Source organism: Sorex fumeus, unplaced genomic scaffold (assembly GCF_029834395.1).
Source record: "Sorex fumeus unplaced genomic scaffold, SorFum_2.1 ptg000086l, whole genome shotgun sequence".
Lineage (NCBI taxonomy): Eukaryota > Metazoa > Chordata > Mammalia > Eulipotyphla > Soricidae > Sorex > Sorex fumeus.
This window is the reverse complement of record NW_026606143.1, coordinates 41,225,542-41,242,787: the sequence shown is the minus strand read 5'-3', so window position 1 is coordinate 41,242,787 and position 17,246 is coordinate 41,225,542. Positions and strand designations below refer to the sequence as shown.

At 43.0% G+C, this 17,246-nt stretch overlaps 1 protein-coding gene across 1 annotated transcript in view; it reads right to left on the bottom strand.

The window, feature by feature from the left end:
- Nucleotides 1–17,246, bottom strand: part of ARHGAP6 (Rho GTPase activating protein 6) — a 529,979-nt gene that overhangs the window by 13,050 nt on the left and 499,683 nt on the right. The window contains exon 10 of the mRNA XM_056131302.1: nt 5,571–5,668. Within this exon, the coding sequence (XP_055987277.1) occupies nt 5,571–5,668 (98 nt within the window). The remainder of the gene's footprint in view (nt 1–5,570; nt 5,669–17,246) is intronic.

The window sequence follows — 17,246 nt, the reverse complement described above, 5'->3', positions numbered from 1 at the left end:
CAGTGGTATTCAGGAGACCAGGCATGGACTCAGCCCATTCAGCTATCTCTCTGGCTCTATTTTGGATTCTCCTAATTTTAAAGTCGTTTAGATTGTCACTTAGCCCAGGGAAATTGCCAATCATAGCAATTCTCTTGGTTGACCGTGGGATTAAGCAAAGGCATCCACTTTCAAATCTGCTTGCAATCAAGGCAGGGAACACATCTGACCTTTCGGTTTAGGCCCAACATGGCCTGGAAGAGGCAAAGAAATTTCTTTCTGAACTTTTTGTTTGTTCACCATGGATATTTGGATTTTTAGGAGATAGTACCTTCTAACATGGCTGCGTTTGGGGGATGCATGGGACACTTCTGGCATGCTGTGACAGGCCTGCCATACCTCGTGTCTTTTGTGTTACATGTTGTGCCTCTTGCCTGTTGCCAAGGTGTGCATTATTTCTGCCCTGGTTATCTTTGATTTCTCATCAAATCTTCTCCCTACAGATGCCCCTATAGCCACAAATCAACACAGGGACGATCTGTTATCCATAGCTCTAAAGAAATGACCCTACAGTTCTAATACATACACCAGACTAAGAGTTCACACACTGGAAGTCTTGCATTGTGAATAATATAAATCACTTCTAATCTCCTTTTGGCGTTCCGTTTTGGTTGGAGCCAAACAATGTACGTAGAGAGAACAAAAAAATAATGAATCCTCCTTTCACTCCCCCGATTCTGTTGTTGCACAAAGAAGGAAAAATATCTCAAATCAAAATGAAACATTAAATTCCTAACTATCACTAAGTGAACTTTCAAAACAGAAATGAGAATTAAGATGCCCTTGCCCTGACTTTCATGCTCTTTGGAAAACTTCATTTCCCCTTCAACTCAAGACTTATACAGTATCCACCTGGGCCACAGGAACTGACAGCTTTACGTCAGGGTATAAGTTGGTGGGAAAGGGCAGAAGCATAGAGGGGAAATGTAGAAGGGTCACTGGCAAAGAATGGGGGAGAAGGAGCTGGTCTCTCTAGAAGTAATTGGTGCTTCCCACTCTAATGTTTTCCTGTCAATCCTTTACCGTTCTCACTCTCCCTAGCTTAGCTCACAGCTTGCTAGCTAAGGGTTCACTAACTCAATTCTTCTTCTTCTTTTTTTTTTTTTGCTTTTTGGGTCACACCCAGCGATGCTCAGGGGTTACTCCTGGCTCTGCACTCAGCAATTACCACTGGCGGTGCTTGGGAGACCATCTGAGATGCCAGGGATTGAACCCAGGTCGGCCGTCTACAGGGCAAATGCCCTCCCCGCTGTGCTATCACTCTGGCCCCAAACTCAATTCTTCTCAAAGAGAATCAGTCCCTTCCATGGTGCCTCGGCTTTCCCAAGCCTTAATCATTAGCTGCAGACACCTTCTTAAAGTCTTCCTGATCCTGTTGGAGGCCTCACCAGCTGCCACCCTCGAACCTCAAAAGCCACTCAGACTTAGGGCTGTGGAGAACACTTCAAAAGCCCAGTGTTCAGAGTGTACCCCAGCACAAATAAGTGAGACTCTACCAGGATGCTGATCACGTAGACCTGAGGCAGCTACCCACACCGGTAAGACACAGAGTCCCGTCTTACGCTTTAGCACATGCCTCCTGTTGTTTCTACCTTTGTGGGCTTCCTGTCATGGGGCTTTGAGCTCTTAAAAGCCAGCACAGGTCTTGACATTTTCCATTTTTGCTCCTCAAGCTGTGGGTCAGGATGCCGCTCCGCTGTATCTGCAGCTCGTCAGAGCTGTTAGACATGCAGCCCCTGACCTTCAGATTCTGAAAGGGGCTTTAGTTCTCTTGGTTGTCTGTGTGCGTAGGTGGGTCTGAGAAGCCCATGCTTAATGCAGGAAGAGACCAGGGCTTCAGCAGAACTCCTGCCTCAGGAAGATATGCAAAATAAATTTTGATCTATCTATCTATATATTTACAAATTATATATTTTCAAATGCTCATGCATTTGCGGGGAGGTCTGGGGCCACATCAGGGGTAACTCTTGGTTCTACACTTAAGAATCAGTCCTGCATAAAGTAACAAAATAGGAGATTAATACCCAAGAATAGCCAAGATCAGTACCAGGAGGATTACTCCATGGCTTAGAGGCCAGCCGGGCATTCTAGGGGAAAGGGCAGCTAAGATAGAGAAGGGAGCACCAAATAAAGGGTGTTTGGAGGATCCTCCCAGGAGGGGAGATGCATGTTGAAAGTAGACTATGGACTGAACATGATTGCCACTCGATGCCTCTTTTGCAGACCACAACACCCAAAAGGAGAGAGAGAACAAAAGGGAATGCCCTGCCACAGAGGCAGGGTGGGATGGGGGGATGGGTGTGGGAGGGATACTGGGATCCATGGTGGTGGAAAATGGGCACTGGTGGAGGGATGGGTACTTGATCATTGTATAATCGAAACCCAAGCACAAAAATTTGTAAATCTACAACTGTACCTCATGGTGTTTCACTAATAAAATTTTAAAAAAATTATTCCTGGCCATGCTTGGGGTCCATATAGGTTGCCAGGGATCGAAATCACACCAGTCGCATGCAAGTGCCTCTACCTGCTGTGCTATCTCCTGGGCTACCAGTGAAGGTACTTTATGCTATTGTCAACCTTCTGGGCTGCTTCGTGGCTTATAGAAACAAAAAAACAATCTTCTGGTCTCCTTTCTAAGGAAGCCTTCTGCAAGTGTTTTCTGCCAACTAGCTCTCTTGCCTTTAAGGCCTGGCGCTGTCTACGGGCTCGCTCTATACCATGCCCATGCAGGAGAATTCAATTTCCTATGGGGTCAGGGAAGAGAAGAAACTGGACAACTAGCCGGGGCGCAATGAGCTTATTAACGTAGGTGCTTCTTCCTTCTCCTAAGAATAGAGAAGAAAGGTCTGCTCAGTGGCATTTCTATGTAAACAGCTGACTTGAAAACCACACAAAGTAACTTCTATCAAGAGTGTTTTTAAAGGATAATATTTGTATATTTTAAAATGCCTTACAAAAAGCTGAAATGCAGCCAGTCAAAATCAGTGGTTTCAGAGGTGTGTTTTTCAGCTTCCCACAAAGTACCAATCAAACCTAGTGATTGTAGCTTAGCAGGGGTTTCGCCAATAGAAATGCCACCACATCTTGAGCAGGGGAGAGAAAATAAGTACTTGAAAACTTAAAACCCAAAAGCAGGAGTGCACAAATGTGCTTAATGCAACATCTTTCACTGTTACTTTCCTTTCAATTACATGCAAATTGAATTTAAGGCTGTGTTGAGTATGGCAGGGAAGAAATAAAACATTTGCCACAAAATTACTCAACAAAGCTTAATATTAAACAAAATCAACATTGTCTTAAAGACAATGATGGTGATCCCATGTACTATGACAAATGGCATTTATTTGTTTACTTATTTATTGGCTGTGGGGCCACACAGAGCTGCTCTTCACTTAGGGATCACTGGTGGTGGTCTGAGGAAACCATATGTTTCCAGGGATCGAACTCGGGTCAGCCACAAGAAGGCAAGTGCCCAACCTGCTGTACAATCGCTCCGTCCTCACATTTGTTAGTTAAAATAAGAACTTGCACCTCGGTGATAGTTAGGAATCTAAGAAAAAATTAAGTGAGTTCAATTGTCTGATATAAAAGCCAGGTGATGGCATGTGAACTCACTGATACCGTGTGAATATAATTTGAGTATAATTTGATTGCTTCTTGCCTCTGAGCACTTAAGTCTAGGCTGACATGTATGTACATGGTCACATCTGGCTTACTTGAATGCAAATTTTGCTTCAAAAGGAAGCACCATTTGAAAGGATTATCTGATTGGGAATTCTTCCTGCCCTACAGAAAACAGAGTTGTATTTAGTTGTGCTTATACTGCAATGGGGCTGGAGAGATAGTACAGTGGGTTGAACGTTTGCCTTGCACACGGCCGACCTGGGTTCAATTCCTCCGTCCCTCTCAGAGAGCCCAGAAAGCTACCAAGAGTAATCTTCCCGCATGGCAGAGCCTGGCAAGCTACCCGTGGCATATTCGATATGCCAAAAACCAGTAACAAGTCTCACAATGGAGACATTACTGGTGCCTACTCAAGAAAATCAATGAACAACAGGAGGACAGTGCTACAGTGCTACATACTGCAATGACCAGGGAAAGAAGGTGAGCTGACCATTAAGGACTCTTTTTTACCAAATTTCTTTCAACAACACATAATTTGATACTAATATGATATACAGTGTCAAATGAGACTTTTCAGTTTGAATGCCACATAAGGAAATAGTAGAAGATATGTCATTGCCTCTAAGATCCCACTGAGTAAGATCTGCATGAAAAGGAGGCTACCAGGACCTCAATTCTCATCCCTGTCATGGACAATAAGGTTTGTTTCAACTTCAAACATAAAACAACTTCCAACAATAAAACACAGGGGTGCGGGGCACAGTGTCTTAGAACTGTCACAATTCCGTGTAGTAGAAGCACAGTACAAAAGATCCTTTCATAAGTAACAACTTTCATAAGGGTAACAACAACTTTTCCTGTCAGGATTTTAAGGTTGCATGTCAGGGTAGACGATATTGCTCCAGGTTAATAGTAACTTGAAAGTCTTAGAACCACCATACTCCCCACTTCTGAGGCAAATGGTTGAGATTAAACAGAAAATCTGATGCCACTCAATGCCTCTTTTGCAAACCACAACACCCAAAAGGAGAGAGAGAACAAAAGGGAATGCCCTGCCACAGAGGCAGGGTGGGATGGGGGGCATGGGGGGTGGGAGGGATACTGGGACCTGTGGTGGTAGAAAATGGGCACCGGTGTAGGGATGGGTACTTGATCATTGTATAATTGAAACCCAAGCACAAAAATTTGTAAGTCTATGACTGTATCTCATGGTGTTTCACTAATAAAAATTAAAAACATAAACAGAAAATGTGACTAATGCAAAGTTACAGCACTCCTCCTTTGAAGGCAAAAAATGGCAAAATGGAGCCCACCATTGCATACTATTCATTGTGAACATGGCAGCGTGCAGAACAGCAAGAATTTCTAGCACCAGTGTGCTAGTAATAGAGTGGAGGTGGCAAGGGGAGCACACCTCTAATTTCACGTAGTTATCTCTCTAAGCCTCTGCTGAGGCCTGTCTTATGCTCTGGTGATATGACACTCTTGCTGGTAAAGTGATACACACAGGATGACCCAGGTCAGGCCTGCCAGATACCCCCAGCACAAGTACCAGGATTCTAAAAGTGAAATCCCTGATGTGAATCTCTTGAACTAATCTTGACTAATCTCTTGAACTTCTTGCCAGTGACTTGGTGAATCTCTTTCCCTCCCCAACCCTAAACATATCCAATAAACCCCAACAGACTAAAGGAAAACAAAACTGAAGTATAAAAGTCTGGCAAACTAATAAACAGATTGATCAGATGGACATAGGTAGATTGATCAGATTTGCCAGAAAGTTGCCCAAATTATACTTTGAATCTCTCAAGAAAAGGAGTGAAGACTACTTGGCTAATTCTTTAGAAATGGAGGCAGTGGTTCTTCTAGGTGGCCTTATAAGACAGAAGCAGTAGTATACTCACATTGATTGGGAGGCCTTTCTGCGGAGTAAGTAGTCCACAACGTCAGGATCAGTCTCTAACAGGCTGATCAGCACTTCGTTCTGGAGTTCTGGAGAAACCTAGAGGACCAAATAAGGAGGCAAGAATGAAACCACTGCAGATGACAAACACTGATGCCCGTCACTTGACAACAGCATGAAAACTCAGAAGTGAGTTTTTTTTCTTTTTGGGCCACACTCAGGGGTTACTCCTGTCTCTGCACTCAGGAATTACCCCTGGTAGTGATTGGGGACCATATGGGATGCCGGGGATTGAACCTGGGTGGGCCATACGCAAGGCAAATGGCCTATCTCTCCAGCCCCAATTTCTTGTTTAAACACCCAAAAGGAGAGAGAGAACAAAAGGGAATGCCCTGCCACAGAGGCAGGATGGAATACGGGGGATGGGGGGTGGGAGGGATACTGGGATCCATGGTCGTGGGAAATGGGCACTGGTGGAGGGATGGGTATTTGATCATTGTATAATTGAAACCCAAGCACAAAAATTTATAAGTCTACAACTGTACCTCATGGTATCTCACTAATAAAAATTTAAAAAAAACGAATCTACACCAACCCATACAGTCAGCTCAATTCTCAGAACAGACTGGCTTACCAAATACTCATAATCAGTTCTAAATGTCAGCCCTCTGATGACTAGAAATACTGCCTTGTCACTTGCCTTCCTCTACTGTTTAGAGTAGATACTTTTTTTGGCTTTAACAAAATGAAGCACTATGGGTATCCATAATTTATTGTCCAAATGGAGACAATTTCTAGTGTTCATATTTGTAATTAAGTCAGGACAACAGGCATAGATTAGGACTGTATTGGGCAATTCTGGAACATTGCATCAGCTTAAGAGGAAGAAATTATCTGTTGAGAAATCTGAACAGTACGTGAAAGATAGTGAACACTAAAAAATGCCAACTACTATATTCTCACTTTCACGGGAATGCCTTTACTTCTTTATCACATCCTGATCCATTAACAGTTTGAATTGTCCCACTTCATAATTAGACAGGTAAAGGTAAAGGCCCTCCCGTTGATCGTCGATTTGCTCGAGCGGGCCCAGTAACATCTCCATTGGAGACTTTGTTGTTACTGTGTCTGGCATATCGAATACTCTCGGTAGCTTGCCGGGCTCTCCGAGAGGGGCGGAGGAATCGAACTCGGGTCGGCCATGTAGACAAGGGGTTCATTGGAATTCTTTAGACAATAGTACTTCAGGGATTTCTCTAATTGTAATCCAGAGTGCAATACAAAATGGGCTTATAATGGGAGCTCACAGGGCCACAGCTATAGGACAGCATGTAGAGCACTTGTCTTGCACATGGCCAACGTAGGTTCAATCTCTGGCATCAAACATGGTCCCTTAACCTTGCCAGGAGTGATCCCTGAGCACAGAGCCAGTAATAAGTTTGAAGCACTACTAGGTGTGGCCCAAAAATCAAAACCAAAAAAGTGAAATCACTTGTGTGGAAATGAACCATGAGAAGACTGAGGTCTTCATTCTCCAATCATTTGCTATGCTGTAAATGCCAGAAGCTCAACGAAGAGAAATCCTGACCACTGAGAACGAAAAACTTTTCAGTCTGATCACCTCACATGTGGACTTGGAGACAAGATTCTGAAAAAGTATGGGGATGAATCATTTGAGAATAAGTAGTTGGTGGAAGAATTTGCCTCCTGCCTCTAGCAGAACTCAACTTTTCTTGAATGTTGAGAAGCTGGAAACAATTTTATTAATAAAAACAGGGGGAATGAGAAAGCAAGAAAACGCTTTCCTTCTCTCATAAATCTGTTCCTCCTACTTTATCCTGAATCTTCATTAAGGAGATTGCTAAACCCTAGTCACACAAGCTCAAAGTTGGGTTGCATTCAAGGTTCTCTGTGCCCTTCCACTCCCTGCTCAGAGACAGACCTACCTGATCGAATCTCCATGATGCCTGTGCCTTCTTCTCTCCCATTCCAACTGCAAATATCCAAGTTTGAGTTCTCATTATGTCTTTGTAGTGCTCATCTGTTGGCTATTACCAGCCTCCCTTTCCCTCTTCTTATAACAGTTATATTCTATGTTCCTGCTGGAAAACCAGTTGCTTCCCAATCTTGAGCTCAAGGGTGAAGTGTAGTGAAATCTAAGCCAATGACAATTCCATTTCAGGATCACCATGACTGCCTGAGCAATGAGCAGGGGAGCCCATGATAGGATTTCCTGAGACTTCTGACAGGGAAGATATGGGACCTATACCCATAAGGAGCCCAAGAATTGCATTGATCACAAAAGAAATAATACAGAGAAAAGGAGAGAAAGAACAGGGGGATCTGGTTTATGTCCTAGGAAAAACTGTATCTAAACTATATTTACTTTTCGATTGTTGACCTAGGTAACCCCCCAAATTCTGTAAGCTACTTTTGAGTTTTCAGTTGAAAAGAGAGAAGCATTTTTTATTGGACCTCTGATATGGTTAAGACTGTTAACTTGTGTACTATTATTTCTTCAACATGTGCATCAAATCTCTCCTCTGCAGAGCTGTCAGGATATATTGATCAAGACACTTTCTTACTCAAAAATCTTTCTATCCCCAAAGCTGAAGCCCTTGTCTTGCTAACTTACTTCAGTATGTATTTTCAATCTTCTCCCCTAGCAAAGACCCTTAGAGACCACCTACATAAGCTGCTCTGTGCTTCTCAAGCTGGCCTTGCCCTGTCAGAAGTCTCATACTTTGAATTCACTGTATTAATTGGTGAATACTTACTGAATACTATGTACCGGACACTGGGAATTAGCTACAAGTCAAACAGTTAAGAATCCTTGTCTCCTTGAAGCCATCAGTGAATTCAGGGAGACTGGTATCAAGCAAATAACTAGAGAAAAATATAGCATGGATCACATGGAGGAAAAATCAGGCAAGAAGGGTGATGGAGTCTGCTGGGGGTAGGGTGGTCAAACCACAAAGAAACTGACAATGCTGTGGAGAACCAAATTTGATGATCCAGAAGAGGGTTGATCAAGTCCTGAAGTGGGAAGTTGAGCTGATGAAAAATATTTGGATTCCAGTGATTACAAAGACAGAAATGCAATCATGAGCTAATTTACTGGAAGGATGGGTGTGCTGCTGACTGGTACAGAGAAGCCTAGAAGGAGTTTGGGGTGCAGATCAGGAGGAAGCCTTGATTTGATAAAATGAGAGAACTCTGAGACATCCAAATAAAGAGACCTAGTTGACACGTGGGAATAAGAATCTCGGGATTCAGGGGAATAGTGGTGCTGGACATAGAGATCTGGGAGACACATGGATACTATTTAAAGTGATGTGGCCCAAATGCAATGCATTCGAAATGAGGTTAGAGGGAGAAGAGAAGTGGCAGGGCTATCAGGTTAAGGCAGAGGGATTCCAGTCTCTTCTTTATTGACTAAATTAAGCAAATTAAAAGACTAAGATTTTTATTGTTGTTGCTTTTCAGCCACACTCCGTGGTGCTCAAGGACTATGCCTGGCTCTGTGCTCATGAGTTACCTTTAGTGGTGCTCAAAGGCTGTTATGTGTTGCCAGGAATTTGAACCAGGGTCTCAGCAGCATACAAGGTATGTGCATTCCCTCCCAGACTGATCATTGCAAATTTTTCAGGCAACAGAAATCAACAAATGTGCACAATTACAACTTTTCCTCAAAAACCATTACAGTAGAGGGGCTGGAGCGATAGCACAGTGGGTAGGGTGTTGCCTTGCACGCAGTCGATCCAGGTTCAATTGCCAGCATCCCATATGGTCCCCTGAGCACTGCCAGGAGTGATTCCTGAGTACAGAGCCAGGAGTAACCCCTGTACATCGCCAGGTGTGATCCAAAAAGCAAAAAAAAAAAACCCATTACAATAGAGCAGTTAGTGATAAGACTCAATGCTGGAATACGAGTCTCCATGTATGAGGCTCTGGGCTCAAATCCCACTATCTCTCCTCACCCCTAAAGAAATAAACAATGTGAACAAAACATAATACCAAAAGGGTGAAAATGAAAAGTGAAAGATCTCATCTCACATATGTGAGAATGGCACATATGAAAAAGTCTAGACAGCCAGTGTGAGTGGGTTTGCAGTAAGAAAGGAATCCTCCTCTCCTGTTGGTGGGAATGCCATCTGGTTCAGCCTCCCTGGAAAAAAATATGGAGAGCTCTAAAAAAATAGGAAAGGTCTCCCAATTCATCCAGCAAGACCATTTCTTGGCCTCTATTCCTCAAAACCGAAAACATTAATTTGGGACAGAGAGAGTATAACTGATAAGGCACTTGGCTTACATTTGGTTGATCTGGGGTTAATTGCTGATATTCCAAATGGTCACCAGAGCTCTCCAGGACTGATACCTGAGCGCAGAGTCAGGAGTGGGCTCTAAACAAAACTGAGCGTGGCCCCCAAACAAACAAAACCATTTTTAATTTGAAAGAACCTATGCACACCTATGTTTGTCACAGTACAACAGCCAAGATATGAAAGCAAACCCAAAAGTCCAACTGCGGATGAATGAACCAAGAATTTGGGATTTATATACACAATGGAATAATATGCAGTTCTTAAAAAGGACTGCACTTTGCTCTGACATGGACAGAACTTGAGCATTCTGATCAAAGTCAGTTAGAAGGAAAGGGATAGACACACAATGATCTGTCTCATAGGTGGCACTTAAATATACAACTTTGGGAGAGTGGGGTACACTGGTGACGGGTGTGATATTGAAATTGTGTCCATGGGAAACTATCATTAACAGAAATCAATAAGAAAGACATTCAATAAATTGTAAATAAATAAAGAAAATTCAGTGAATAAAATTTTTTCAATAAAAGAAAGAAACTTCCATGAGCAAATTAGGAAAGTATCTGTATTTTCATCCTAGTTAAATTTAAAAATTTCTCTGCTTAGAGACGTAATAAAAAAATTTTGCTCTAGGCACCAATCCATTCCCACTGAAGAATAAACAAATGGAGTGCAGGCCCTTTGGACTAGGTTGAGCAGAGCAATAGTGGATCTTTTGAGAATACACGCTGTATCTAACCAGAAATTATTAACGTGGATACGTTATTAGAATCATTTACAAGAAGAATCATTATTTTTAAAGTAGTTTTCCATAAAATTTTGTTGACTATTTTGCAATTCAGAGTCTTTACGCATTCAACTGGACTTGATTCCCAACCAATTATAATGACTGAAGCTTATTTTATGTAGCATACGTGACTCTTGGTAACAAGTGTAAATAGAAAGGGTCAGTGCTATAAATCTATCTATAGTTTCTTTAAAAGACCCATGATACCATTTTTGGCTTGGAGAGAATATTTACAAATAAGTAAAGAGATCCAATTAAAGAATGTGAACCCATGAGTTGCAGGAAAAGCTGATCATATTTTTCCTATGTAGCATGGAAGCTTGACTACAGTGTAGATAGTGTGTTCATTGACTCATCTATTTATGTCCCATTTTGTTACAAAAAGACATGAAGCAGTTTTAGAAATGCATATGTAATATCAGCTTTGGACCGCACCCAGTGGTACTCAGGATTTACTCCTGGCTCTGTGCTCAGGGATCACTCCTGGCAGTGTTGGGGTACTAGATGGAGTACCGGGGATTGAGCCTGACTTAGCTAGGTGAAAGGCAAGCACCTTCCCTGCTGTACCATCTCTCTGGCCTCTCTGGCTCCTGTTGGGTTTTATAAAGAAATAGCAAAATTGGGACCAGCAGTAAACTGAGGGTAGAGAATTTGAAACGATGCATGGAGCTTCCGTTTACTACTGACATCCAGTGCTTCATCCCCAGTGATTCCTCTAATCCTCGTCCATTTTGCACATTTTATTTCCTATTATTGAATAATAACCGCAAACTGCTGGCTCAGTTCAACTGGATGAACATTTATTTTCTATTAGCCTAGATAATTAATAGGGAAACAAAAGTCAAGGGAATGAACGGATAGGAAACAGCAGTTCAGAGTAAGCAAGAGAGAACTCTCTAGGCCGACTGTTTCCATATTCATTTCTTTTCTTTTCAGGAATTGGGATGCTGTTGAAATATTATCTGACTAAAAATCGATAGACCCTGAATCCCAGTCTGGGCTCTGCTACTAATAATTAACATGAACTGGGACACATCGACCACCTTCAGGATTATGTTCCTGCATCCGAAGATCCTGGCAGTTCCATTTGCTTTTATGGGGGATGCTATGGGAGTCAGAACTTATTTTAACTACTACATCTGAACTCATTTTATCTTCAACAAAGATGCTTAAAATGAAAGATTTTTGTTAGAAATAGACTAATACAGACAATAGACTAATAGACTAATACAGACTAAAACAGACAAAAGAAAAGAGATAGAAGTAGATAATATGGAACTGGAGACACACACTCTATACACACACATGCATGCACACGTGTATATTTGGATGAGAAAGGGCCTTATTGGCGACCATCTGATAGGTTGGCATGTGCTGGACTCGTGTCCACAAAGTAACAGTGATGTCTGCAGTCACAAGCAACGTTTCGTACAGGGAACAGACAGGAAAGAAAGGGTGGGTTGCAGACTAGTAGGTGACCAGACAAAACAATCAAATGGCCTTATGGGCAGGTCTCTGGAGGCATACATACTATATCTTATCTAAGAATCTAAATAAAATCAGGGTTTAGCTTTTGAGACAGGACAAACTGAGGAAGACTGTCCTTATTTTTAGACTTCTGGAGCAAGTTCTTGTCTAATGTTGAGTTCTGATGACCAATATTTGTTCTGAGGGCCTTTGCATGCCTAGGAGTGCTTCATCTCCACCTCTTATCCTGCATGTTCTCGAAGAAACATCACTCCCTTCTCTCTTGCCTAACACTTCCAGGGGGCCTAGATGCTCTGAGGTTTACCACCCCATGGGTATCGACTCCCACGTTAAACAGTCCACTCAGAACCAGTGCAAGCTCTGAAGGCTGGTTTTCTTTTTAGCTAGGATGAGATCAGAGGCCCCAGCGCTGGCCAGGGTACCCCTAATGGAATCGTGTAAAACTTTAGAAGCTTCTGCAAAAGAGGATTCCTTGATGTTGAAAAGACATGGCTCCTTCACCTGATGTGATGGTTGTTGTAAGAGATGCAGCAGTTATTTTGAATCTGAAGGGAGCAGGCAGAGGGCAAAAGCTTGCTGCTAAAGTGATGCCCTTCTGGGTTATTTTAAAATTTGGATTATTTTTGCATAGCTCCGTGTTCTACAACCGAGCCTTGGTAGAGCAAGGCTCTACACATCCTTGGCCCCTTCTAGACTTGAAATTATATCAGATCATAAATGCTGGTATTTGCTTTGTTGGGTTTTGTTCTCCTCATGGTTGAAACCGCTACCTGCATTTTCATCCAAGTACCAACAATCACTCAACCAACATTATGCTCTTCCAGGACACAAGCTAGGGTGGTACATTCTACCCACCGAGTGCTCAGCGATTCTGTTGGAATAATTAAAAATAATACCTCAGGGTTATTGTGTGTCTTTTTTTTTGTGGTGAAAACTTGGTGCAGTGCCTGTGTCTGCATGCTTCTGTCTAAACAGTGTCAAAGCTATGTTCTAGCAAAGTCTCCTTTCTAGAGCTGGAAGCTAAATTTCCTGTCCCAACTGGGAATCATCAGATTTTTTTTGAACAACTTCTTAAACTATGTTCCCATCAATAAAAAGACATCTAAAAATGAAAAGCATGACTCAATAATCAAACAAAGTTTCTCTTTTTTCTTTGAGATTTGGTAGATAGCAAAATGGAAACTAAGGAGCAAGATCGGGGAAAACAAGCAGTTTTGAAAAACAAGCAATTTTGTGTGTTTAAATGAAGAAAAAAACCCAGTCCAAAGGGTTTCTTCACTTACAATTTATTGTTTTACAGCACAATCTCTGTTGAGCTGCAGTCAACTATTTAGTAACTTTAGATATTTTCTAAGGGTACCATTTATGGTTGTGTTTATCGGGAGACTGGGCTCCTTAGATTTTCATGTGTTCCTTCACAGCATACTGCTATTTCAAAAATCAGAAGAACTTTGGACTCTCCTGCTCCAGAGGAAAAAAAATGTAAACACTGCACATATGAAGGAATAAAACTGTCACAATTAAAATCCACCCTATCAAATTAAAAATGAAACCTTGAATGATTGCCCTAGGGTATAACTGCTATGATGTCATTTATTCCATAAACCACCAAGAGAGCAAAGTGGTCCAAGTTTTCCCCATTTACAAAGTCACCAAAACAGACCATTAAGGGCAGCTCAAAGAGCAATTGGCAGAACCCACCCTACTGTACTTGGTCCTACCGTTACTGGGTGTTCCGCACTACTTTGCTTGGGACCAAGAAGGATGCTTTGGCATTTGAAACGCTAACACTCCTCAGCAAAAGTAAATAACACTGGAAGTCATGATGACATTTTTGAGTTAATAAACATGCGGAAAGAAATCACTTTGGCTGTTTATGACAGCAGAGAAGCTCAAACATGGGCATATCCAGCCTTGAATCTTTTGTGTGGTTCTGCTGTGGTGGGCGGTTTCCCATTATGTAAGGGTGTATTTGGAAGGTCAGAATGCACTCAGTTCAAGAAACGGTTTTCAAATCCCTGATAAATGCTAGGCAGCATTTTTCTGGGGCATATTAATGAGTAAATGCAACCAAAATGCCCACGGCTCAGAGATCTGAGTTGGGGGCTGACTTAAGTCTAGATACCACAGGAAAAGAAGAGATCTCTCCTTCATGGCAATAGCTCCAGGGTGATGGAAACAGCTGGGTGGCATAGACTCTGTGACCCTCTAGATTTGCACTTCCCACAGTACATGTGTTCTGTTGCTCATGGGGAGAAGGGGAGAGAGCAAACACACACAGGTTCTAGCACCGATCTCCTGATCTGAACATCCCACAAAGGGGTTTCATAGCCAAGATGTCACAAGAAATTACATCCTTTCTGACACACTCATCATCTGGAGAAATAATTCGCACTGTTACTTCTCCACTTGGGCAGAGGAGCTCGACTTAAGTGCTCCTGAGATGGTGGTGAAATGTTGAAAAAGCCAATGATGGAAAGAATGGCTAGCCCGACCCTTGGCACATAAGCAGTGGTGATTTCAAAAATGGTGTTTTATGAGCAAGGGCAGGGAACTCACATACACAATGATCCGGGTGCGTTGGTAGAGGCTGGTTTTGTTTTCTGATGACTGAAGTACTGCTGGCCTCCTTAGGATTTGACAAGCCAAAGAGGTGGGTTTTTTTGTTTGTTTATTTGTTTTTCTTGATGTTTCCATCCCACACCTAGCAACAGTCAGGTTTACTCCCGGCTCTGTGCTCATAGATAACTTCTGGCAGGGCTCAGGGTAGGGCCAGGGATTGGACCCAAGTCGGCCAAGAAGAAGCATCTTAGAACAAGCATCCTGCCTGCTGTATTGTTGCTCACGCACCAGCCAAAGGGGTTTTAAGAAAATGCAATTTGTTTCAGGAATGAAGAGAACACAAAGCAAAGCTTGGCTTCTGAGCCTGGAATCCTCAGCATGGCCTCTGACCCTTGCTCCCAGCAGTTCTCATTAGAAATTTCCCACATGTGCTGCGTGCTCCCAAGCTCACGTTGACCAACCAGTAGGGTGGGAACACGCTGGCGTTCCCACGTTTCTGCTGCACTGGGACACTTCATCAGCCTGCAAGGGGGATGCCTTCTCTTCTTCCCCTTGTCTAAGACAGAAGCCCTGGCAGGAGGCAGACACTGGCAGTCCTTCAACCAAGCTGACAATTTTCTGCACTTTTCTCTGGAGCTCTTACTAATTCTGAAAGCAACACTGAGTTTACTCTGTGATTCTCAACAACTTTCCAAGCCATTACTGTGTAGCGATTGCGACGGGGCCCTCTATGTTTATAATACCTGTGGCTATTTCTAGATAATGCGTGGGTCTTGTAATGGCATATTTAATTGCCTATGTTCCCAGAGATTCTCACCTTTGATGTTCCTGAGATTTAAACAGTTGTCGATGTTAAAAAAAAAAAACGGACCAAGGAGCTGTTTTTGCTATTGATATACTGTTGCAGGATTTAGTCAACAAATAATTACTGAACACCCACATTCTGCCATGTCCTCTATACGTGCTGCAGGCAGGGGAGAGAAGAATGAACAAAAATTCTGGCTCCATAAAGTTTGCATCCCAGGAACTATCCATAAACATTTCTATTATACAGTGACAAGGAGATTAGAACTATGAGAAACAAAAGAAACACAGAGGAAGAAAGAGAATGTGCATAGGAGCAGGTCACTATAGTCCAGGGGATTAGAGTGGCCTGTGTCTCAAAGGCGACACCCAGATATGCTTTCTATAGGGCAGGCATATTAGCAGTCTCATGCATTAAGAGCCATTTTTCCTTGCATTATGTTTCCATTTTGCAATCACACCCAGCTCTATTCAGGGTTTACTCCCATCTCTGTGCTCAGGGAGCACTCCTGGGTGCTGAAGATGGAACTAGGGTAGCATACCTGCAAGTCAAGTGCCTTAACCCCTATACTAGCTCTCCAGCCAGTAACAGCAGTTTCGTTCATCACGTCTGTTTCTGTGGTCATTCCTAACGTCAGTTCCTATCCCAAGTGCCATCACATGCCCTTTTGAATGCTCCAAAGACTTCTTTCCAGTGGGTAGTTTCAACAACATTGCTCTCAACAATATTAAAAAACCAAGGTTTAGCTAAGGAAATTCAGTCAACATGGGACCAAGGTTACATAGCAAGTACAGGGCGGAGGAAACTTGAACTCTGGAAGCTCATTCCAAAGCGTATGGTACTTCCACCTGCCTGACAGTTTCCTAAGATGTGGTTTCCCAAGATGTGGTTGGGAAACCCCCAATGTTCGGGAGCTAGTCATCAGAAAATACAGAGTCCTGGGCTCTCTAGCAGGTCTATTCAAGCCCACAGCCTGGAGGGCAGCCCGGGCATATGCACTTGGGATACCTTTCCTTACTGCTCATCTAGGGCTGGAGCGATAGCACAGCGGTAGGGTGTTTGCCTTGCACGCAGCCAACATGACCAACCCGAGTTCGATTCCTCCGCCCCTCTCAGACAGCCCGGCAAGCTACCGAGAGTATCTCGCCTGCATGGCAGAGCCTGGCAAGCTACCCGTGATGTATTCGATATGCCAAACACAGTAACAACAAAGTCTCCAATGGAGACGTTACTGGGCCCGCTCGAGCAAATCGATGAACAATGGGAGGACCGTGACCGTGACTCTCAGCTGCTGCATGCACAGCTTTATCATTGGCAGCCTGGGCCTTCCCACAGAGGTACCGTGATGGCTGATGGCATTGTTTACTCCCAAATCTAGGAGCCCCAAACTCATTCCTAAATAGCAAACACTTGGAAAGAGACTGCCTGAGCTCGGCTCTCAAAACACGTGTTTTGTGACTCTGAGTCTAGGCACCTCTTCTGTGTTATGGGAAAAAAGCTGGGTTCTTTTCCACCCATTCCCATCAACTCAGATACTGGCCACATGGGAGAGGCCATCTCAGCATCAGGAAATGAAGGACATTATAACATTCAGAACAAACTTGGGATCTCTGCCAGGTCTCTGTGGGTTTTTATATCCCTTCCATCAGTTCTTCTCAGTTCTTCTGTGGAATCACTGCCTCTAGGGTGTATTCTGTCTCCAAGGACAAA